Source organism: Leucopleurus acutus, assembly GCF_964270905.1.
Source record: "Leucopleurus acutus genome assembly, chromosome: 9".
Lineage (NCBI taxonomy): Eukaryota > Metazoa > Chordata > Mammalia > Artiodactyla > Delphinidae > Leucopleurus > Leucopleurus acutus.
The window spans coordinates 23,447,034-23,471,420 of record NC_139144.1 but is presented as its reverse complement, the minus strand read 5'-3'; the positions used below and the strand labels follow the sequence as shown (position 1 = coordinate 23,471,420).

The window sequence follows — 24,387 nt, the reverse complement described above, 5'->3', positions numbered from 1 at the left end:
ACACATTTCTCAACTCTCCACAAACCCACCCCTCTAGTTTCAGGAAGGAATTAAGTATGCTTGGTTTGTGGAAGAGGTAACAAGGTAAGCCATTGGTAGCAGAGAGCCTGCTGGCTGCCTAGCTAATATCTACGCTCCACACTGACCTTACTAACAGAACCCCAAGTTTGTTCAGAGCTGCAATGTATCAAAAAATCTTCAGACTCCTTTGCACTTGGGGGTGACGAGATGAGCCAGGACAGGCCAATAAAATGTAAGTGGAAATCTCCTGGATAGGGCTCCTGGGAAAGTGACTGTTTTCCTGTTAAAAAGACAGAGTCCTCCAAGTCATCTGCCATATGCATCTTGCTCTCTGCCCTTCCCCACTTCTGTGTGATTTTATGCCCAAAGGCAGAATGGCCATTTTGTGACCTTGGAGAAAAAAAATATACATGTTAAAGATGACAGAAGAAAAAGCTAAGAGGATCCTGGACTTTTCATTATGTGAAACTACCTGGTGTGTGCCTATCTCTGGATTTTTTATTATGTGAATAAAACAACCCTCTATTTACTTCAGCTACTGTAATTGAGTTTGTTACTTCTTGCAGCCAAATTGTAAACCTAATTGATACACCTTTTGAAAGGAAATCTTTCTAAGGTAATCTGGAAAATGGGCTGGAGTTAGACTGAAGCTTCCGTTAATGGGAAAGGGAAAAAACTGATCAAGTATAAAAGTTCTAATTGTGTTCTAATATTGAGGTAAAGTAATTTACCATTGTTTTTGAGCCCCAAACTGCATATATCAGGTTTTGTAAGCTTATTTATTTTAGTTCTTTGTTTTGATTTTTATAGAGTAGCATTTCGTATTTAAAAAAAAAAATTAATGTGTGTTCATTGTAACCAAAAATAAATAAATAAAACAGTAAGTAAAGTAAGAAATTAAACATCTTCTGCTCCCCACCTCTACTTCAGATATTACCAGGAGGCAGCATTAATAGATTGGTGTCTGTTCTTCCTGACATTTTTAATATATGAATAAACATCAGTAACTTTCATAAAGTTAAGAAATTAGACATATTCTGTTGTAAACATCCCAATTATTTTATATCAGTGAACCTTTCTTTAAGGCTCTGATGTTTTTCTAAAATATTTGAAATTTTCATGAGGTTTGTGGCTCAGAATTCTGGGAGAGTCTCTACAGTCAAAGGCCTAAGAAAATCAAACAACTGTCCCTAGGGGGAAACAAATTTTGAAGAATAGGCTGAGCCCTTCATGCTTATCTTTTTTTATCTTTTTGTTTTCGGATTGCATGCAAGTTTGAAATGTTCATTCAGGCTGGGAGTGACTGGCCTGACCCACTGTTTTCAAGTACTGCCAGCCAGCGTAGGACTATGGCTGGGCTAATTATAAGTCATAAGTTCAAAGAGGAAATTAGTCTGTCCCTGAAACTGAACTAGGACAAAAACATAGACTTTTCTTGAAAGCACTGAAGGAAAAGCATTTTAATATATTTTCATTTCTGTTAGTTCTACATTATATGAGTGTTATTTTATGAGCTTAATAGCTAGAAGTATTCTAATATAAATAGCATTTCTTTATTAAAATATGAACAACTTGTGAGCATTCTACCACAGTTTCCTCTTTGGTGAAGAGCCATTCCTGATATATTTGTGTCCAGTCAGATCAGTCTATAGTGGCAAACCTCATCATCAGAAACAGCATCCAGTTAGCTTTACAGTATCCCACTCTTAAATATAAGCAGATAGATAAGGATTACCAGATATTTGAGAAAAGTTTCTAGTAAGAAAGAGAAAAGAACAAACAAGGACACCAAAACAAACAAAAAACCAGGAAGATGTAATCTGAAGAAAGTTGTAATTTGCAGAAAGAAGAAAAAGATAAAAAACTATCATTAACATTCTCAGTGAGATAAGAGAAGATATGAAGTAAGAATAAGGATACTATAAGAAATAAACAGGAGAAAAAGAGATCATGGAAATTTAAAATATGATAGCAGAATGTAAGATTAAATAGAATGACTGGAAGAAAAAGTTGAGGAAATCTCCCTTGTAACAAGTCCAAAAAACGAAAGAATGAAAAATAAGAGGAAAAAAATGACAAGAATGTTAAAAGACTCTTTTAGAAGGTCTAACATCTGGGTAACAGGGGTCCCAGAAAGAGAACAATAAAATAAAAGTGGACAAAATTGGAGAAATTATTTAAGACAAAGTCTCAGAATTGAAAGACATGAGTTTCCATATACAGAGAGCCCACTAAGTGTCCAGCACGATGGCTAAAAGTAGAAGCCCCACAAGTGGGAACTTCATTGTGAAATTTTAAAATTTTAGAGGCAAGTAAAAAATCCTACAAGTTTCCAGCATGGAAAAAAAAACAAAAAAAACAACTGGTTTCAAACAAAGGATCAAGTATCAGAATTGACACCAAGTTTCTTAGTAGTGACTTTAGACGATAAAAGACAAATTGATCAATGCTTTCATTATGAGGAAAAATAATTTCCAATTAAAATGTCATATCCACTTAAAGTATTAATTATCTATGAACTAGAGTGAGGATAAAATATGTTCTGACATGCACTTTCTGACACACAGGTCTTAACAAACTACTTTCCATTCACCTTTCTTAGGAAGCTACTGGAAGACATGCTCCTCCCACAAAAAGAGAATAAGCCAAAAGAGAAATAGAAGAGACACATGAAATAGGGGATCCAACATAGGAGAGAGGTAAAAGGAGTCACCAAGATGATGGAGTAAGGCTCCTAAGCTGGGGAGTGTACATGTAGAGAAGTGAGACCAGTCTGTTACAGATCAGAAGGCTGAGAAGGGAGAAGCAGCTTCTGAGATCTGGGAGTTGGCACTCACAGCTGGGCCTTGGTGTTCTCCTACTGAACACAAACAATTTCACAGAAAATCACCATCAGACAAGACGATTCTATGATCATAGAAAAAAACAGGACCACTCTGTATTTGTCTTTGGTCACAGACAAAAACATGAACATTTTCCAAGCCACAAAATATCACGTATTCCCATCTCACAGTCTTCCTTACCAACTACAGCTTTAGCTTTAATCTAGTCTTTTCTCTATCTTAAGATTTATTAAGATACTCAATCATAGAATTAACCTCACTTTCTGACAATATTCAAATCTAGGGCAGAGTCCCATTTTCTTAAACCATCCCCCAAAACATATAACACAAGCCCAAATCCTGTAAGGCCTTTCTAATACCCTGTACTGAGATACTCTACTGTTCCCCCTGGTGAGTGTTTTCCCTTGCTGCAATGAGTAATAAACTCAACTCATTCAACCACGGATATGTTCCTACTGGACTTTGGCTGGAGGTTACCGAAAAGTCTCAAGTGATTTCTTCAAGAAGGTTAAATGAATAGACTACCAAATATGTTTTAACATGCTGAGAGAAAATTTATACAATTAGAGGACAGTTTGGTGTCAAACTAATTATAAGTATACAGAAAACTACAAATAAAAAAAACAGAATGTTTATAAATTTGGGGGAACACAAAATTTTGTAAGTAATTATCTAATATGACTCAGGTGTGAATAACCTTTATTCATAATAATGTAAATATGAAATTTCAAAATTGTTAAAATTATGTCATGAGGCTATTTATTGTGTGGAGGGACAAGAAATGTGTGTGTTGAACAGGGGTATAAAGAAAGCTTAATCCTCACCTTTTATAGTGAGAAGTAAAAATAATCAGGTCTAAAACTGAAAAATCAAGGAGTAGCATTATTAGTATATTACTTAGACTATGAAGATATATCACAAGAATCAGCTAAAGGAATACGACTTGATTAAGACTAGGAAATATATGGTGTATGTGCTGTCATCTATCTTTCTATACCTGAGGCAGACATCACTAATCAACTGCAGAGCTGATAAGACTGCTGAGTCTCAGAATCCTTTGCAACATGGTCACTACAAGGAGCTACCACCAGCTGAACAGAACTGGCACTTGCCTTCCTTGGACCATATGATCTTTATGATTCCTCTCAGTTCTTTCATTCTATGATTATGTAAAATAAAGAACATTGAATGTCTCGGTCAGGTGACACATGAAAGTATCATTTAAAAATATTAATTTAGTAGCAAAATGGAGGATAGATTGGACATGAAAGGAACAGAACCTAGGGAGAACAGCTGATGGGCAGTGGAAGTCATTCAGATGATGCAGAGAGGATACTAAGAGGCATTTCTGAGCATTGTCAACAGGGCCTGCAGGTGCCATCCTCTCCATTGGAATGAAATAGCCATATTCAAAGTCTTATCCTGATTATAAAATTTTCTTGAGCCTTTGGAAAAGTTTATACAGGAAGGAAAGCAACATTTATTTATTGGTATCATATTCTTAGTACCACACACCTTCACATGTGTAATCACTTTTATTCCTTGCAATAATCCCAGTTCAAAGGTTAGAAATGCCTAACATCAGAAGCTGTTCCATGGATCTAGGATTTAAACCTGACTCTGTCTGACTTGAAGCTGATGCTCTCCTCCGTATAGTTCTGTTGTCACAATTGTCTTTAACACTGGAAGGGAGCCATTAAGAGAGAGATGCAGAATCACTTCTAAATCAGAGGAGAGAAAAATGAAACTTCTAGAAAACTACAAATAAAGGAAAAGTGCTGTTGGGAAAGGCAGTCTCCTGCATGCAGTCTTTCCACCCCCACTTGGCCACATAAGAGTGGGCTTTGGGCCTAGAACACTTCTTTACAAAGCGATAGAGAGTCCACACAGCCTGTGCTGGGTTTATCACCTTGTGTGGGAGTATGTTTCCCTGTTTCAGGCACATTGAGAACTCCTTTGTTCTGCTTAAGCCTGTATGTCAATGGCCCTCAGGCACACCCCCAGTTTTCAGTATTTCAGACTCCACAAGGTAGGGGGTGGTGGTCAATGTTCCTTTCGCTGTGGTAAGACAGTTGTGAACATAGGCCAATCGCCCTGAGCTAGCTGTCAGGAGAGACTGCTGGCCACGGGGGACCAATGCCCACTACTGAAGCTGATCTTCCTCTGTCTCTTCTTTATGTAGGTAAAGTGTTGTTCCGTCCAGTGCTTGACTATTGTGTTTTCCTTGGTGACTCCAATACCAAGATGCAACGGGCCTCCTCCCCAGGACTGGTAAGTGGTGCATGGCGTTCTGCTCCCTTGGGATTGATGACCTGCATGGTATACTGCTTGACATGTACGTACAGAAAGTGACATATTTACTTGGTTATAGGATTTTGTTGTTGTCGTCACAATCTTGGGCATGGTTTTGTGTTTAGAAAGAGAATAACCTTGCAGAGTCATACTATTCCAACCCTTAAAACATGACAGTGAATGTCAGAGCAAAACCTCTAGTCACTGAGGGGACTGTATTAAAGTGTAGATATGGGGTTTTATTTCTCTTCAGTGCCAAATGGAAGTCAACAGGAGCCACGATTAAATGCAGAGGTGTACTGTAATGTATAGTATGATTTCCTGAGAGTGTGATGTCTTCGATTAAGGAATCCTCCATATTCCAATTTGTCATTGTTTTGCCTAACCCCAGCAAAGTCTCTCTCCCTATGGCAGGCCCATATTCTCTTTTTTTTTTTTTTAAAGCCCAATAAAAATCATATATATTTCTTGGTACTGCAGGACCAACTGTACCTCAACATACAGAAACAAACAGAGCCCACTCTACATTAGTAATTAGATGGTAGAGCACTTAAGCCTTCTCTTGATTAAAAGCCAAGAATCTTATTTGCGTTTCTTTGAAGGAAAAAACCGTAATAAGGACAAACTATTGGCAAAGTGATGGACCAAACAGAGAGGAAATTATAATTATAGACTTCAGAGTTCAGTTTAGGATGTATATGTGTGTTGCTTTTATTTTATTTTATTTTTTTTACACTTTTCACACATCTCATTTATTTATCTATTTTGGATATATTTCATTTTTTTTATTGAAGTATGGTTGCTTTACAATGTTGTGTTAATTTCTGCTGTACAGTAAAGTGGTTCAGTTATACATATATATACATTCTTTTTTTGAATATTCTTTTCCACTATGGTTTATCACAGGATATTGAATATAGTTCTCTGTGATATACAGTAGGACCTTGTTGTTTATCCATTCTATATATAATAGTTTGCATCTGCTAATCCCAAATTCCCAATTCCTCCCCGACTGTGCCACCAGGGAAGCCCCCATCTGTATGTATTCTTAACAGAAATGTCTATTTAGTTCTTCTGCCTATTTTTGGATTGGGTTGTTTGTTTTTGTTGTTGTTGAGTTGTATGAGCTGTTTGTATATTTTGGAAATTAATCCCTTGTTGGTTACATCATTTGCAAATATTTTCTCCCCTTTCATAGGTTGTCTTTTCGTTTTGTTTATGGTTTCCTTTGCTGTGCAAATCCTTGGAAGTTAGATTAGGTCCCATATTTTTTATCTTTGCTTTTATTTCTATTGCTTTGGTAGACTGTGTATGTTACCTCTTAAGTGAGAGTTTGAGGAGTAGGGATTATTTATCCATTTGGTGTGGGATATATAGGCCCCTGTTGTGTTCCCTGAACAGTTAGAGTTACCCCAAGTAGTTCAGACTCTTAAACATATGCACTCACCCTTGGTTCTTTATACTCCGTGAAAAATTGCCTCTTCTAGTCATTGGTCATTCTTTTCTCTTCTATCTGATTTTTCTTTTATCAGTTTTACCTGAATACACTTTCCAGTCTACATTCATTGACCAAAAAAATAATCTTCCAATGAACATTTTTTTTAGTCATTTAAACCATTATCTTCAACTCTCTTTTTCTTTTTTGAAGTAGGCACTAGGCCATTATTTAGTTTTATTTGATGAACACTCAAACTTTCCAAAATGTACAAATCAGTTGCCTTGAGAGGAATGCCAGAACCCCAGCTATTCTGAGCTGAGAAGCCAGCACAAGGAGAGAGACCCTAGAGCATTCATCAAAGTAAAGTAAGTGACCAGAGCAAGTGAGGCTGGATTATTTCTTCCAAAATGACTTTGCTTTTCAGTTTGGTGTTTCAGTTTGGTGTTCCTGGGAGCAGCAGAGTCCTGGACTCAGGATATGGTCGGTCATTTCTACTTTGCATTAAATGCTTACTCCTGTGTGCTTTGTGTTGGGAGCAAATTAGCAAGATTCTCCTCTCAATCCAGAATTGAGTTTAGACACTGAGCACTACTGCCTACTCCCCACAACCTCATGTTTCTTACCATGGAGGTGGTCCTTTTACCAATGGATGGAGGCCCCTGGCCAGTGAGGTATCCTCTACTATGCTTGGAACTTACTGGGCAATGAGCGCCACTGAGGTGAGCCTTTGAGTGAAGGCAGAAAACAGGGTTCAGAAGGTTTCCTTGTTTCTAATTATAGCTTCTCAAATAGGCTGCATTTATTTCCACATCCCCAGTGGCTGTGTGTCACATGTAGTTAGCACTACTGTTGTTACTAAGAGGTAACATGTCCACTTGCTGTCTGCCTGGGAAGGTGTTAAAGGTTGTATATTCATTATCAAATTTTTTTTCAGTTTTAATATTTTTTAAATTGAAGTATAGTTGATTTACAATGTGTTAATTTCTGCTGTACGGCAAAGTGATTCAGTTATACATATATATATATACACATTCCTTTTTAATATTCTTTTCCATTAAGGTTTATCATAGGAGATTGAATATAGTTCTCTGTGCTATACAGTAGGACATTGTTGTTTCTAATTTTTTTATTTAAAAAAATTAGCTATAGTTGATTTACAATATCGTGTTAGTTTCAGGTGTACAGGTTCAGATTCTTTTCCATAATAGGTTATTACAAGATATTGAATATAGCTACCTGTGCTATACAGTAAATCCTTGTTGTTTACCTATTTTATATATGTGGGTATTTATCTGTTAATCCCATACTCCTAATTTATCCCTCCCCCTCCCCTTTCCACTTTGGTAACCATAATTTTTTTCCTATATCTGTGAGTCTATTTCTCTTTTGTAAATAAGTTCATTTGTATCATTTTTTTAGATTCCACATATAAGTGATATCATATGATATTTGTCTTTCTGTGTCTGATTTACTTCACTTAGTATGATAATCTCTAGGTCCATCCATGTTGCTGCAAATGGCATGATTTCATTTTTTTATGGCTAATATTCTGTGTGTGTATGTATGTGTGTGTATGTGTTCATTCATCTGTTGATGGGACACTTAGGTTGCTTCCATGTCTTGGCTATTGCAAAAGTGCTGCTATGAACATTGGGGTGGATATATCTTTTCAAATTAGAGTTTTCATCTTTTCTGGATATATGCCCAGGAGTGGGATTGCTGGATCATATGGTAGCTCTATTTTTAGTCTTTTAAGGAACCTCCACACTGTTATAATGCTTGTACCAATTTACATTCCCACCAACAGTGTAGGAGGGTTCCCTTTTCTCCACACCTTCTCCAGCATTTATTATTTGTAGACTTTTTGATGATAGCCACTCTGACTGGTGTGAGGTGATACTTCATTATAGTTCTGATTTGCATTTCTCTAATAATTAGCAATGTTGAGCATCTTTTCATGTGCCTGAGGGCCACCTGTATGTCTTCTTTAGAGAAATGTCTGTTTAGGTCTCTGCCCATTTTTAATTGGGTTGTTTGTTTTCTTTTTTTTTTTTTATATTAAGCTGTATGAGCTGCTTGTATATTTTGGAAATTAATCTCTATCGGTTGCATTATTTGCAAATCTTTTCTCCCAGTCCATTGGTTGTCTTTTCGTTTTGTTTATGCTTTCCTTTGCTTTGCAAAAGCTTATATGGTTGATTAGATTCCCTTTGTTTATTTATGCTTTTATTTCTATTGCCTTGCAAGACTGACCCAAGAGAATTTATGTTAGAGAATGTTTTGCCTATGTTTTCTTCTTTTTTTGGTAATTTATGTATTTATTTTTGGCTGCATTGGGTCTTCGTTGCTGCACGTGGGCTTTCTCTAGTTGTGGTGAGTGGGGGCTACTCTTTGTTGCAATGCACGGGCTTCTCATTGTGGTGGCTTCTCTTGTTGCGGAGCACAGGCTCTAGGCACGCGGGCTTCAGCAGTTGTGGCTTGCTGGCTCTGGAGCACAGGCTCAGTAGTTGTGGCGCACAGGCTCTGTTGCTCTGTGGCACGTGGGATCTTCCCGGACTAGGACTCGAACCCGTGTCCCCTGCATTGGCAGGTGGATTCTAAGCCACTGCTCCACCAGGGAAGCCCCTGCCTATGTTTTCTTCTAGAATTTTTATGGTTTCATGTCTCATATTTAAGTCTTTAAGTCATTTTGAGTTTATTTTTGTGTATGGTGTCAGGCAGTGTTCTAATATAATTGATTTACATGAGGCTGTCCAGCTTTCCCAACACCACTTGCTGAAGAGACTGTATTTTCTCCATTGTATATTATTGCCTCCTTTGCTGAAGATTAACTGACTGAAGATGTGTGGGTTTATTTCTGGGCTCTCTATTCTGTTCCATTGATCTATATGTCTATTTTTGTGTCAGTGCCATGTTGTTTTGATTACCATAGCTTTGTAGTATTGTCTAAAGTCTGGGAGGGTTATGCCTCCAGCTTTGTTATTTCTTGGGAGGTCCATCTTTTACCTGCCCATGCCTAGACTTGGCAAATGCTTCAGGGAGGAAAAAGCCTACCTGTCTCTGTTCACCTATGAAGTGTTTATGCTGTTTTAGAATTTACTTCCCACAACTCTCATATGTCTTTTTAAAATATCTGATTTTTAGTTTATCCATTTTTTCTGGCTACTATGACAGGAACCATGGTCTACTGCAATATTTCATATCTTACCTGGAAGTATAAATGGCAGAATTACATTTTATATTATGTTTATGTACCCCTTCTATTTTATTTAATTGAGATTTTCTGGTAGAGACCAACTTAATTTTGTTTAGTGTGTGTCATATTTTAGAACCAATATTGTGACTTTTATCAGTGTATAACTGCTTTTGAGATCACTAATAGGTATTTCTCTAAGTGGCAAATTATCTTACTGCTTCTATTTATCTTTTACTTTTAAGGGTAATGTTTTGTTGAGTCAGCATTAGCAAATATTTAACAGAGTGACTTTATTTACTACTGGAATCACCACAATAGATTACTAAAGGCAATGATAATTTTTTTCCTATTATTGTTTAAAGAAATCTTACTTATGGTTATTTGGTCAATAAACAGGGATTGCATTATCAATAAAAACAACATTTGCTGCTCCTAAGAGCTTCCTACTCATCACATCTAGGATTCCACTAGGTCTTAGAAGAAATGTTTTAGCTGCTAATCACTGTAAATCTCACCGTGATTGAGGTGGAGTACCAGAAGGTCTGTGTTTACCCAAAGTTCCAACTTAACATCCTAATGTGAAAGGCTTTGGGCTAAAATAGAATAGCTTGTAGTTAGCCAATACTTCAAGTAAGAATAACTTGAAAAGTTGGATTTAAAAAATATATGTGAACGTATGAGAGTTGCAAAGGTAAATAGAGTTAAAGTCTTCAAAGGTTCTAGCATTATCCAGGAAGTAGTGAAAGAATTTTTACTGGACTCTAATTTAAGGATGAATGGTGTCATCTTTAGGATAACCACTCGGGATGGAAAGAGAATGCAAAACTAATGCATATCAAAAATGGGGAAAATAGAACAATAGGAAATTGAACAATTCATCTTTTTGATTAACCCGAAAGAAGAAAAGATAAGGAGAGAAAATGAGACATACAATGGATGGGACAAAGAAAAAGCAATAGTAATACGGTAGACATAAGCCCAAGTGTATCCATAATTACTTTAAATGTTTTTGGACTATATACAAGAACTGAAAGGCATAAGTTTTCAGACTAGATATTAAAAAGTATATCCTGCATATGAAAGACACACCTAGATGAGGACAAAGAGAGAATGAAAGTAAATGGTTGGATAAGGAAATAATCATGCAAAATCTAACAACAATAAAAAAAAAACTAGTGTAATGGTTGATTGTACTAATATCAGACAACGTAAACTTTTATGGAAAAAAGCATTTCTATAGTTTAAAATATTTCATTGTCATAAAAGAATCAATCTACACGCAGGAATTTTAATAAAACTATTAAAAGTAGATGAGAAACATAAATACTGTTGTTTTATTTAATAATAACAAATAACTGTTCTATTTGTTTTGCAAAATTGTGAAAAGCACATTTTGCCCCATTGAGATAGGAAAAAAGGTCCATGAGTGCCATCTGACAGCAAGACCAAGACCTAGTTATTTAGACTTCTCATAACTCTAACCAGTTATTTTCACACTTTGCTAAATCTTGGTCTTTCAATCAGGATAGGCTAGGTTATGCTAAAGAAACAAGCCCAACTATCATGGCTCAAAAGCATGAAAGCTTATTTCTTGCTCTGACAAAGCCTGTGGCCAGTCAAGGTGATTCTCCACGACCACAGTTGGCTCAGCATTCCTGGATGCTTCCATTTACAGCATTTCCATGTCATCTTGTACTTCCACAAGGCCACGGGATGGGGGAAAGAGCTAGAGGGTCTCACACTGCTCCAGGATGGAAGGAACATGTGTCATTTCTGCCCACAATCCCTTGGCCAGAACCAATCATATGACCCTGCTCAATGACAGAGGGTACAAGGAAGTATAAACCTTCCATATTCCCAGAAGGAGAAGAACATTAGGCTTATAGGTTAGGATCAGAAGTGTCTACCACAGCTGGAAACTCCTGTTTACATGTCTGAGGTCATGAACCTCCATAAGGTCAGGGACCATGACAATCCTGAAGAAAACAGGTATGATTTCTGTACCCCCAGCTGCTTCATCTCAGAGACTGATCTCATTTTCACCAAAGGAAGCACTGACTAAGGCCTGGGCACAGGGATGCAGCCCTCTCAACAATCCACTGCCTTTTAGCACTGCTCGGTTGATTAGCACAGGGAGTGCCACGTGAGAGAGGAGGGAATCAGAGGCAACAGGACCAAAACCCCTCCATTTGGGAGTGCAGAGGTAGTAAGAAAGTAACAGCTATACTGAGCATTCTCCGGTTGTAGTACACCTCTGATACTGCACAAAATTATCCAGGTAGCCAGACATTGGGTTCTGATGGCCCTTGACTAATTGGAGGTACAGGCTGACTGTCCATCTATATTTACATGATCTGATCTTGTTTCTGACTATTGTAGTCTACAGTGACACCATTCTGGATCTGACTCTTTCAACTACTTCAAACATAGTGGTCCACTTGGTCCTACCCTGTAATGAACCCGTTAGCTCTTCCAGAGCCGGATGGCCAAACTGCCTCCCCTGGCCAGGCTGATGCTTGATCCCAATAAGACATTTCTCTAATCTTGGGCTAACGAAAAGATTGAAACATACTATAAGACAGAGCCTCTATAACAGGTTTGATCCATTTTAAAGTTATCTTTTCTCTGTTCTTTTCCTTTCCCTCTTTCTTTATTGACAGCAAAAACAAATTCTTGAAATATTTTTGCTTAAAAAAGACAGTACTGAGGGAATTCCCTGGCGGTCCAGTGGTTAGGACTCTACGCTCTCACTGCCAAGGGCCTGAGTTCAGTCTCTGGCTGGGGAACTAAGATCCCACAAGACGCACCAGCGCGGCCCAAAGGAAAAAAAAAAAACAACAACCAAACCAAAAAACCCAAAAAACAAAAAGACGTCGCAGAGCTTACAAACCCGATAGTGGTGTTTAGCACCCACCTCTAACAGAAGCCTTTGTTGCAGTGCTTGTGTTTGAGTGAGTGCATCCCAGGACACTTTCAAGAGTAGCTCCATTTTTTTTAAATTTCGAAAATCTCGCTCTTTCTCTCTCTGCTTACGGGAAAGTTCATCATGGTAGTTTTGCTTGTCAGTGAGACAGTTTCGTAAATTGAGATCCAAGATCCCTCTGTTCCGGGTAAAAAGAGAATATGAAAGTGATTTGTCATCAACTGCCCTTCATGTTTTGCAAGACAGTGTGCTCAGCAGGTGCGTACAGAACTATTTTCATGCTAGAATCAAATTGTAAGTCATGCCCAAAGCAATTCTGTTTGCAAGTTCTTGTCAGAGTCACAGCCACTAAAAAAACCCCAAATGGAAGAGCAAATTGGCAGAGGCAGAAGTTTCTAGTCTCCCTGAAATTTTGCTTAAAAATGGAAAATAACACTCTGCCAGAGACTCACACCACAAAATTGCTCCCATTAGGAAAAAAATCATGATTACCTCAGAATACAATAATTTTCAGGGAAAAAAGTCCCTCCATTATAGCACACTCCAGTGATAGAATTTCCCTGAGGCATGTTTTAGAAACTGAAAAAAGTGCGATAGATTGTGTCCTTAAGTTTTTGGGCACAGGAAATTGAGGGCAGTGAAGAATAAAGGATGGAGAAATACTTTGAAATGCTTTATTTAATAATATATTTTTATTAATGGTAAAAATGTAAACTTCTATAAAAATGTTTATTGAATCAATATAAATGTTTGAGATTATGTTTTGAATCCTCAAATACAAATTGAAGAAAATTTAGATGACAGAAACACATTAATATAACTAACCTTTCAGTTAGCGAAGTTGCTTCATTCTCTCTGGTTAATTCCAGTAGCTTGACCAACTGGTTATACTCTTGTTCTTTAATTTCAAGCAAGGCTCGTTTGCCTTCAACTTCCTTTATTGTGTCCTCCTTTTCTTCCATTACAGCGTTAATTTTGGTTTCAACTTTCTTTAGGGAGTCATTTAGCTCTTTGAGTTCATATTCCACGACCAGTTTTTTCTTTTCCATTTCTCTGTGAGGGATACATACATACACGTATACATTTGTGCCCAACACACACATGAGTTTGCCTTATTTTTAGCCCAGGCTGTCTACCTATTTTTACTTTCTGACCAGGCAACAGAAGGGCTAGTCACAAATTCAGTGATCTCAGAAGTGGGGTGAAGACCACAGATGAGTGGGACTGAGGGGATATCTCCATTGAGTGCCACTGAGGGCAGGAATTTGTCCAGCCTCCCCACTTTCTCCCCAGATCCCCACTGCTACCGTCTCCTGGGATTCTGCCCTCAACCTGACCAGCCTCCCTGAATTGAGGTAAATTCTCAACTTTGGTGCTAGTGGGCTTGGCTTTTAGAAACGTTACTAGTGTCTGCTGCTTTTTTTCTCTCTTCTTTTAAGATCAGTCACCAGAGCAATCATAGTACTTCTCCAGATTTTTGTATCTTCACTTATCTTTACCCTTTTCGGTTCCTCTAAACCTTGAGAATTCCTCAGTGACTTCTGCCTCCAAATCTGCTCTGAATGCTTGGGGGTCTTACACACGTGAATAGCTGGCAAGTGAAGAGTTACTGTCACTTGGGCTTTAGGCATCTGGCTGGCCAACATATATCTAGACCATGAAACTCTACACAGTTCCAATCATTTATTCCATACACAGATCTGTTAAAGTCAGTTGGTGTTCTCCATAGAGATATGATATAAAATTGGAAAGAGAATATTGTCCCAAAATTAAGACATAAATGCTAGGAATGACAGTAATGTGCTGCACTACATTCTCCTGAAGAACTTGATATATACAACCTAGACAGGGCCAAATGCAGATATTTCTAAAATTATAACAGTAATTCGATGTGTTCAGTGGTTAATATTCTTGTTTTAGCATGCACACATAACTTGGGGGAGCGTGGGCTGGGAGGGATAAAAAATAAAATTAAGCCATACACTTTTTTGCGTGTTGTTTTTTCTATCTCTTTTCCAATTTGTACAGGAATGGATTGATGGTGGACCTCTTCAGCCTAGTAAAGAAATGCAACCATGTTAAATTATGTAGTCTTGGACCAGAAGCAGTCAAGCAAATTAAACAGGAAAGAGAAAAGAACTACGAGGTGTAGAATTCTTACTGCCTGTCCTGTACTATGCAGTGTGCTTTAATTATTCCATTTAATATTCATAATGACCTTACAAGATGGTAATGGTTGTTGCCATTTTAAAGAGGAGCTAACTGAGTGTAACACATCCTCTGGGCGCTCTGCATAGATTCCCTTTATGGAGGTACACCCATCCCTCAGAGGTTGCAGAGGCTGCTGACAGCTCATGCTTGTTCTCTCCACAGGATTGCCATGGCTGGCAGAGCTGCCTTGTCGGGGGATGGGGGCTGGAAGGTGGAGGGGAGCAGGCTGTGACCCATGTGGAGATATAGCAGCCCATCCCTCTGCCTCAGGGTGGAGCAACCACTGCGGTGCAATTCATGGCATCAGGTTGCCAGGAGGGTTCTCCTGAAACCGTATTTTGGCGCGCTTCGAACCCCACCTCTAGCCTGTTTCCCTCGCTACCCTATGGGATTCTCCTTAGAGCTCCTGCTCAGTGAATACTTGTCTTAATCTCTGCTTCTAGGGAACCCTGCCTAAGACCGAGGCTAAGTGAAGGTACATAATTTTCCCAAACTCACACAGCTTGTAAATGGCAAGGCCAAGATCAGAAGCTCGTTTCGTCTCGCGTCACTTTGCACCGTGCTCTGTGGATTCGCGGAGGATTCACTTTTAGCCTCAAGGATCTTATGTACGTGGCAGGGGTTGTGGAAGAGCCCCTTCCTGCCTGAGGATCACACTGGACTTTGGGGTCTGGCGTAACACAGATGCTTGGGGTTGAGGACATCCCTGCAGTGTGGTGCGTTTCTCCCTGGGATCTTGCTCAGTCTTGAGGCAGATCTAAATTTTGTGAGGCTGAAACTTGTACAATTTGGGGAGCTCTTTTTTTTTTTTTTAAAGTATTATATATTTATTTATTTATAAAGTTATTTATTTATTTATGGCCGCTTGGGGTCTTCGTTGCTGCGCACAGGCTTGTCTAGTTGCGGCGAGCGGGGGCTACTCTTCATTGTGGTGCGCGGGCCTCTCATTGCGGTGGCTTGTCTTGTTGCAGAGCACGGGCTCTAGGCACGTGGGCTCAGTAGTTGTGGCTCGCGGGCTCTAGAGCGCAGGCTCAGTAGTTGTGGCACGCGAGCTTAGTTGCTCTGTGGCATGTGGGATCTTCCCGGACCAGGGCTCGAACACGTGTTCCCTGCCTTGGCAGGTGGATTCTTAACCACTGTGCCACCAGGGAAGTCCTGGGGAGCTCTTTTTAAGAAAAAGAATCAACAGTTATAAATGATACTTAGGTTCAGGACCTTGGTGGTGGTTCGTGCATGTGAAGCCTTAGTTTCATTGGGTTCCTTGTAAATTCACCCGTGCTCAGTGCCTGTGTTCTGGGTGGCATCTGGGTACATCTTGGCCGACTGCTCTGACTCTTAAGGAAAAGGAGGTCAAAGTGAATCATAACTGTCCTCTAAGCCAAGGTGTCTCAGATGTAGTTTTAAGACATAAGTCTAGGTTACTTCGATTGTTTCGAGACCTATTATACAAAGGTTTCAAAATAAAATGAAATTTAATTATCTCCTAAAACATAAATACAGGCCCTGCATCACTTTCACGGTGAGAGGGAAGTGAAGTGGAATCAAACAAAGAAGGAAGCAGTAATAACAGTATACAAAAGAGGTTAGAACATTTGCTTGCTCTTGAAGGAAGTGACTGTGTTTGTGACACTCATTTCCAATATTGAAGAATGCTTGCCGAGGTTTAGAGAGGCCTTTTCCCCAGGTCAGGACTCCAATTTAGAGTGATGCTACCAAACACTCCAGAGTCTTTTGTGAATTCCCAGAGCCCAGGTTTAGTTTGATAGGATCAGTCACAATGCAGAACATTTCAGTGTGTGTGTTTTGGTCTTTGTCAAACATTTGCAGTCAATCTTCATACCCATGCCCCTTTATGTCCTTGCAGGCACAATGTTTAAATATTTATGAGCTGTGAGTAACATACCTTTAAGGTGACCTGAGATTCGAACAATTCTTCTAGTTCCTTCTGCTCCTTTAGTAATTGCTTTTGCTTGGATGTCAAATCTTCCCGTAAATTTTTAATTTCTAATTTCTTCTGTGTTACTTCCTTACGTAATTCTTCAGTGCTTTCTCTCAATATTCTCATCTTCTCCATTTCCTTTAAAAGTCATGAAAATTATCAGATTATACAGAGTCTGAGCAAACATTTGTCTTCTTAAAAATCAAATTAAAAATAATTTTACTCACCATCTTGATTATATTTGTTTTGAGATTCATGAATGATTTCTTGCGCAGTTAAATGCAACTTATTATTTCTGACCTCTTCAATAAAGGCATGGCAATTATACTGCGTGTGTTAAACATTTCACATTAGATTTGAACTCATTTTTAAATTAATGCTCTTTTTTATCTTCCTACACTTTAAGTGTTTCCTTTTTCTGAGTTCATATTTATTTCATACCAAAAAGCGTTAGTAAAAATTCCCAGCCTTTTTTCTAGTAGCTTTGTGATTTGGCAACACCAGATGCAAATAATCTTTGAATATCAGGTTTATGGTTTTCCTGAGTCACACATGAGAATTAAAGATTAGGAAGTTTATATTTGGAATATCGTATCCTTGGCACTCCTTAATCCCCTGCTCTCTTATTAATACTACTTCTCTAACTCAGGCACATTATCCCCAAATGCCCTCTGCCCCAGACTCCTAACAGGTCTTTGTTTCCCATGACTGATTTTCTGGGGAGTGTTTAACTTGTGAGAGAGAAGCCTTCTTATACTCAGAAGGTCCACACATTACTAATGACTTAGTGGAAGGATCCATTTAGCCTGCTCTGGCCTTTCTGCATATCACCCTCGTCCTCCTCCACTGTGGCTTCGAGGGTAAAATTGGTGATGCTATGGTCAGGAACTAAAATCCACAATGCTTTTTCCCACAGAATCTGTGTTGAAAATGATGGTTAGGAGTACTTGTGTACTAGTATATAAGATATACATAATTATATTAATATATAATATGATGTATCAATATATTCATACTCATATATATTATAGCATTTTACTCTATGCATATAGAGTAAAGGCATTTTACTCTATGCCTTGGAATTAGACCACCAACAACATACTTTTTAAATAGAACCATTTAGAAGGTGAAAGCAATGCAAAGTGTGATGATCTCTGTATTTACTTTCTATGATAGATTGCCAAAAAAGGGACATAAATTCCTCCTATTTTTGTTTGCATGCCTCTTTGCAATATGTCTTTGTCCTTATTCCCATTAAGAGGTAGGACCTATTTCTCTCCCCATTGATTCTAGATGTGACCATGCGACTTGCTTGGACCAATGTGATGTTACCAACAGTGATTTAAGCAGAGGCTTGAAAAGTGCGTGTGTTGGGGTTTGCCCTCTCTTGAGACTCTCTGTCTCTTTCCTGAGACTGGAAACCCTTCCACCGTCATGAGAGTAACCAGTGACATGTGACCTCAGACCAACTAGCGGCCCAACTGGCTGACATGAATGAAGCCATCCTAGGCCTTCCAGCCCCAAATGAGCCAGCTCAGACCAGAAGAATTCAGAACTGAGGAAAATAAGAAACGGCTGTTGTTTTAAACCACTATGTTTTGGGGCAGTTTGTTAGGCAGGAATGAATAAGTGATACACCTTTATAAAAAATTCTTGTAATAAGCTTGAGACAGTCAGGAAGCTATGAGAGTAATAGCTATAGCAAAAATAATGTTTTTAAGTGCCAACCATTTTTTCTTCTGAAAACAAAGCAGATATTGTCCAACTAAACATAACCTGAATTAGATGCCAAACAGCTAAATCCTGTAATAGGCACCACTTATGTTTACTGTAAAAGTTATGCAGATATTCCTTTCAGCACCATCCATTGTTAAGATTTCTGGGTCTTTCAAATGTTTCCGGGTATGGTTGTTGTGATAAACGTTAATATTTATCAAAAGGGATGTTTCAATCCAGCTGTATTTAACAAAGTCTAGATCATCTAAGACTTACTCCTGGCTTAGGTATCTTCTCGATTTCCTTTATTATGAGGCTTTTCTCTTCCATTAAGCTGCAAAACAAAAACAACTTTGACAAAGTACAAAAAAGTAAACTCTTTCCACAGTAATAACTTTCTATTTTCTCTTCTCAGAATGCACTCCCAGGTGTGTTTGCCAGACCTGGTGTCCATCCTTTGTGATGGCTTCACTGAGTCCCACAGGCCCATTTAGGTGCTCCCTCCCCAGTCCTGCCTCAACACTGTACACACACCCATCAAAGCAGTTCTCTCATCATATTGTACCTGCTTGGGAGCACGAACTGCCCCCCAGACTCAAGTTCCTTCAGGCGGGCTCTGGACTTTTTCTTTTATTTGCAGTAAACTAGTACCCGCCTGGATTACTGCTACAGCCTCTACTGCTTTCATCAAATTATCAGATCCCACTAGCCAGTAGGTCTAAAGATGCATGCATACCAGGTTTATTTTTATGAAATTGTATTTGCAATAAAGTAAATTAACATTTGTGTAATAAGTATGCACCACGTGGAATTTAGTATAGGTTAGGTGTGTGGGCCACAGGCTGAAGTTGAAGTTTTTCAGAGTTTTGGACACTTACACCTTTCCTTTTAGAGCTTGCGTATAAATTGCTATTTTACTTCCAAGCTGTTGATCTTACACCTCAGCCGTGTTGCCACCAGGGGGTGGTAGTGTGCTGCCATCTCTGGATTGTAAAGACCACCTGAGCGTCCCTGAGTTTCAAAATGGTGATGTGAAACTCTCCCACAAGATAAGGCTTACAGTCTTTTCTTTAAATATAAAATGATATTTTCTTAAACAAACATAAAATGGATAATTCTTTAGGACATTTTAAATTACATTTCTATCATCCGTTTTCTCTCTCTCTCTTTTTTTTAAAATCTTTATTGGAGTGTAATTGCTTCACAATACTGTGTTAGTTTCTGTTGTACAACCAAGTGAATCAGCCATATGCATACATATATCCCCATATCCCCTCCCTCTTGAGCCTCCCTATCCCACCTCTCTAGGTCATCGCAAAGCACGGAGCTGATCTTCCTGTGCTATGCAGCTGCTTCCCACTAGCTAACTATTTTACATTCGGTAGTGTATATATGTCAATGCTACTCTCACTTGGCCCCAGCTTCCCCCTCCCCTGCCCCGGGTCCTCAAGTCCATTCTCTATGTCTACATATTTATTCCTGCCCTGCCAGTAGGTTCATCAGTGCATCAGTGCCATTATTATTTATTTTTTTTAGATTCCATATATATGTGCTAGCATATGGTATTTGTTTTTCTCTTTCTGACTTACTTCACTCTGTATGACAGACTCTAGGTCCATCCACCTCACTACAAATAACTCAATTTCGTTTCTTTTTATGGCTGAGTAATATTCCATTGTATATATGTGCCACATCTTCTTTATTGATTCATCTGTCGATGGACATTTAGGTTGGTTCCATGTCCTGGCTATTGTAAATAGTGCTGCAGTGAACATTGTGGTGGTACACGTCTCTCTTTGAATTATAGTTTTCTTAGGGTATATGCCCAGGAGTGTGATTGCAGGGTCATGTGGTAGTTCTATTTTTAGTTTTTTAAGGAAGCTCCATACTGTTCTGCATAGTGGCTGTATCAATTTACATTCCCACCAACAGAGCAGGAGGGTTCACTTTTCACCACACCCTTTCCAGCATTTATTGTTTCTAGATTTTTTGATAAGGGCCATTGTGACCTGTGTGAGGTGATACCTCATTGTAGTTTTGAGTTGCATTTCTCTAATAATTAGTGATGTTGAGCATCTTTTCATGTGCCTCTTGGCCATCTGTATGTCTTCTTTGGTGAAATGTCTATTTAGATCTTCCGCCCATTTTTTAATTGAATTGTTTGTTTCGTTGATATTGAGCTCCATGAGCTGTTTGTATATTTTGGAGATTAATCCTTTGTCTGTTGTTTCATTTGCAAATATTTTCTCCCATTCTGAGGGATGTCTTTTCGTCTTGTTTATGGTTTCCTTTGCTGGGCAAACAAAGAGTGTTTTTCCTGTGTTTTCCTCTGAGAGTTTTATAGTGTCTGGTCTTACATTTAGGTCTTAATCCATTTGGAGTTTATTTTTGTGTATGGTGTTAGGTAGTGTTCTAATTTCATTCTTTTACATGTAGCTGTCCAGTTTTCCCAGCACCACTTATTGAAGAGGTTATCTTTTCTCCATTGTATGTTCTTGCCTCCTTTGTCGTAAATTAGGTGACCATATGTGTGTAGGTTTATCTCTGGGCTTTCTATCCTGTACTATTGATCTATATTTCTGTTTTTGTGTCAGGACCATACTGTCTTGATTACTATAGCTTTGTAGTATAGTTTGAAGTCAGAAAGCCTGATTCCTCCAGCTCCATTTTTCTTTCTCAAGATTGCTTTGGCCATTCAGGGTCTTTTGTGTTTCCATACAAATTGTAAATTTTTTTGTTCTAATTCTGTGAAGAATGCCACTGGTAGTTTGATAGGGATTGCATTGGATCTGTAGATTGCTTTGGGTAGTATAGTCATTTTCACACTATTGATTCTTCCAATCCAAGAACGTAGTATATGTCTCCATCTCTTGATTCCTTTCATCAGTGTTTTATAGTTTTCTGAGTACAAGTCTTTCACCTCCTTAGGTAGGTTTATTCCTAGGTATTTTATTCTTTCTGTTGCCATAGTAAATGGGATTGTTTTCTTAATTTCTCTTTCTGATTTTTCATTGGTAGTGTATAGGGATGCCAGAGATTTCTGTGCATTAATTTTGTATCCTGCAACCTTACCAAATTCATTGATTAGTTCTAGTAGTTTTCTGGTGGCATCTTTAGGATTTTCTGTGTATAGTATCATGTCATCTGCAAACAGTGACAGTTTTACTTTTTCTTTTCCAATTTGTATTCCTTTTATTTCTTTTTCTTCTCTGATTGCCGTGGCTAGGACTTCCAAAAGTATGTTGAATAAGAGTGACGAGAGTGGACATCCTTGTCTTGTTCCTGATCTTAGTGGAAATGCTTTCAGTTTTTAACCATTGAGTATGATGTTCGCTGTGGGTTTGTCATATATAGCCTTTATTATGTTGAGGTAGGTTCCCTCTATGCCCCTCTTCTGGAGAGTTTTTATCATAAATCAGTGTTGAATTTTGTCAAAAGCTTTGTCTGCATCTATTGAGATGATCATATGGTTTTTATTCTTCAAGTTGTTAATATGGTGTATCACATTGATTTGTGTATATTGAAGAATCCTTGCATCCCTGGGATAAATCCCACTTGATCATGATGTATGATCCTTTTAATATGTTTTTGGATTCTGTTTGCTAGTATTTTGTTCAGGATTTTTGCATCTGTGTTCATCAGTGATATTGGTCTATAGTTTTCTTTTTTTGTAATATCTTTTTCTGGTTTTGGTATCAGGGCGATGGTGGCTTCGTAAAATGAATTTGGGAGTGTTCCTCCCTCTGCAGTTTTTTGGAAGAGTTTGAAAAGGATTGGTGTTAGCTCTTCTCTAAATGTTTGATAGAATTTGCCTGTGAAGCCATCTGATTTTTTTCTTTTTTGTTAAGAAACATTGACGTTTTTCCTTTAAAAGATGTATACTTTTATTTATAGAAATACATCATTCATAATCCCACACCTCTCATACCACAGTTGATCATTTTTATTTTCCTTGTATATTTTAATGAAATTATATTAAATATGTATATATTATTGAATCCATTTTTACCTAACGTGTAATTAAAATAGTTTCCCAAGTTGCAAAACGGACTTCATAATTAATAGTTTAATAGCTAGTTTCAAGGTTTTCTAGTGGGTGGATGTACCATAATAAAATAATCCTTAATATTGATATTATCTAATATATACTGAACCTACTATATGCCACGGTCTTCACAAACATCATTTCTAAACTGCAGATCCTTTCTCAGTGGCTATTGTTACCTTCAATGTACAAATGAAGAAACTGAGGAGTTAGGCACCTCTTCCAAATTCACCGGTCAAGGCTGAAGTGACTATCAAACCTAGCTCTATCTGACTCCAGGGTGCTTTTCAGTATCAAGCTCCCTCTGGAATACATTGCTATTGAAATATTCCACTATTTTTTAGAAGTTAGATTGCTTTAGATTTTTTGCTTTTATAAATAATAATGTAACAAACATCTTTATGCATTGTCTGTTTTCTCGTTTTGGGTTCTCATTTTTGCGTGGCGTTACTGGGATGAAAAAACGTTATTGTACGTGTGCCTCTTGATATACATAAACCTGTAAACTTTCAAACTGACATTAAAATCTACATCTGACATTTTCAGCTTTTCTGACTAAGGGGTGGTTCAGTGTCAGAGCTCCTCAGGATTCATTCCTTTTCTACAGCAAGAGTCCGAACTGAAACCATGTCATCAAAGGGTTCTGGTTTTAAGGACTTGTGGGTGAAGAGGGATTGCTGGAAGCCCTGTGTGCTGCCAAGCGCGGAGAGGCGTCATCCACATCAGGAGTAGAACCAGCCTGAATGGGTGGAAGTTGTAAGCAGGGAGATTTCTGAACCAATACAAGCGAAAGCCATCTAAGAGTCAGGCTGCCCGAAGCTGGGCTGGGCTGGGCTGGGCTGGGCTGCTGTGGGAGGCTGTGAGCCCCCATCGCTGGAGGTGCTGGAGCACAGACTGAGTGGCCACTGAGAGAAGCCTCAGGGGATTCTTAGAGTAGTCAGTGCTGAGGACCGCTCTGTGGACCCACAGTTCTCAATCTCTGACACGACTCAGAATCACACAGGAAGTCTGTAAGCAATTCAAACCTTGCCTTGAGTGGGGAGGCCCGGACAGAAAGTGGAATCGTTAGTTGTAGGGTTGGATCTGCCTTGTAAACGTGTATCTTGGGTGTTTCTCTCTCAGTTATGAGGACTATACGCTGCAAAACCTGTTCTAAGCTCGCTCTGTTCTTGGTTGGCACAGGGGGCGCAGGAAAGGTTTGGTTTTTTTGTTTTTAATGTTTAGAAGGTAAAATGTGCTCCAGCTGTGAGTTTTTCCTTACCACTAATCCTGATGCACTGTATGGCCCTCTGTCATATTCTAACTTTCTGGAATTCCAGAGACATCACTAAAATAATCCCTCTGTTCCTTTCTTACCGGATCTGTTTGTTTCTTGGTTCCAATTGTGCTGTTACTGTTGGACTAAGAATGGAAAATGACTGCTAAACCCCTGGGTGAGCACCAACAGGGAAGCAGCTGTGGCAGAGGAAATAGTTACCAAGGCCATGGTCACACTGTGATGGTCCTGCACACGTGCAGCACGCGTGTCCCCCTCTCCACGTCCACACCCATGACAGACAGCACTGACCGACCACGGCCCTGTTTCCCCAGCTGATGGAGACTTGTCAGAATATATCAGATTTAGCATGAGAGACACAATTGATTTGCCGTCCAAATCTCAGGACTTAACTAGTAAGCAGAGAAGCCCCCCAAAACGTAACAAAGTGAAGGCAAGGAAAACCTTGAAAAGAGTACTAAAGAGTCTTTTCAGGGAAAGTTTTTGG

At 38.7% G+C, this 24,387-nt stretch overlaps 1 protein-coding gene across 1 annotated transcript in view; it reads right to left on the bottom strand.

The window, feature by feature from the left end:
• Window positions 1-24,387, bottom strand: part of CCDC146 (coiled-coil domain containing 146) — a gene marked incomplete at both ends in the record, with an annotated part of 109,213 nt that overhangs the window by 18,684 nt on the left and 66,142 nt on the right. Inside the window, 5 exons of the mRNA XM_082846652.1 lie at window positions 12,705-12,891; window positions 13,539-13,766; window positions 14,696-14,769; window positions 16,828-17,001; window positions 18,856-18,913. Coding sequence (XP_082702778.1) covers window positions 12,705-12,891; window positions 13,539-13,766; window positions 14,696-14,769; window positions 16,828-17,001; window positions 18,856-18,913 — 721 coding nt within the window. The remainder of the gene's footprint in view (window positions 1-12,704; window positions 12,892-13,538; window positions 13,767-14,695; window positions 14,770-16,827; window positions 17,002-18,855; window positions 18,914-24,387) is intronic.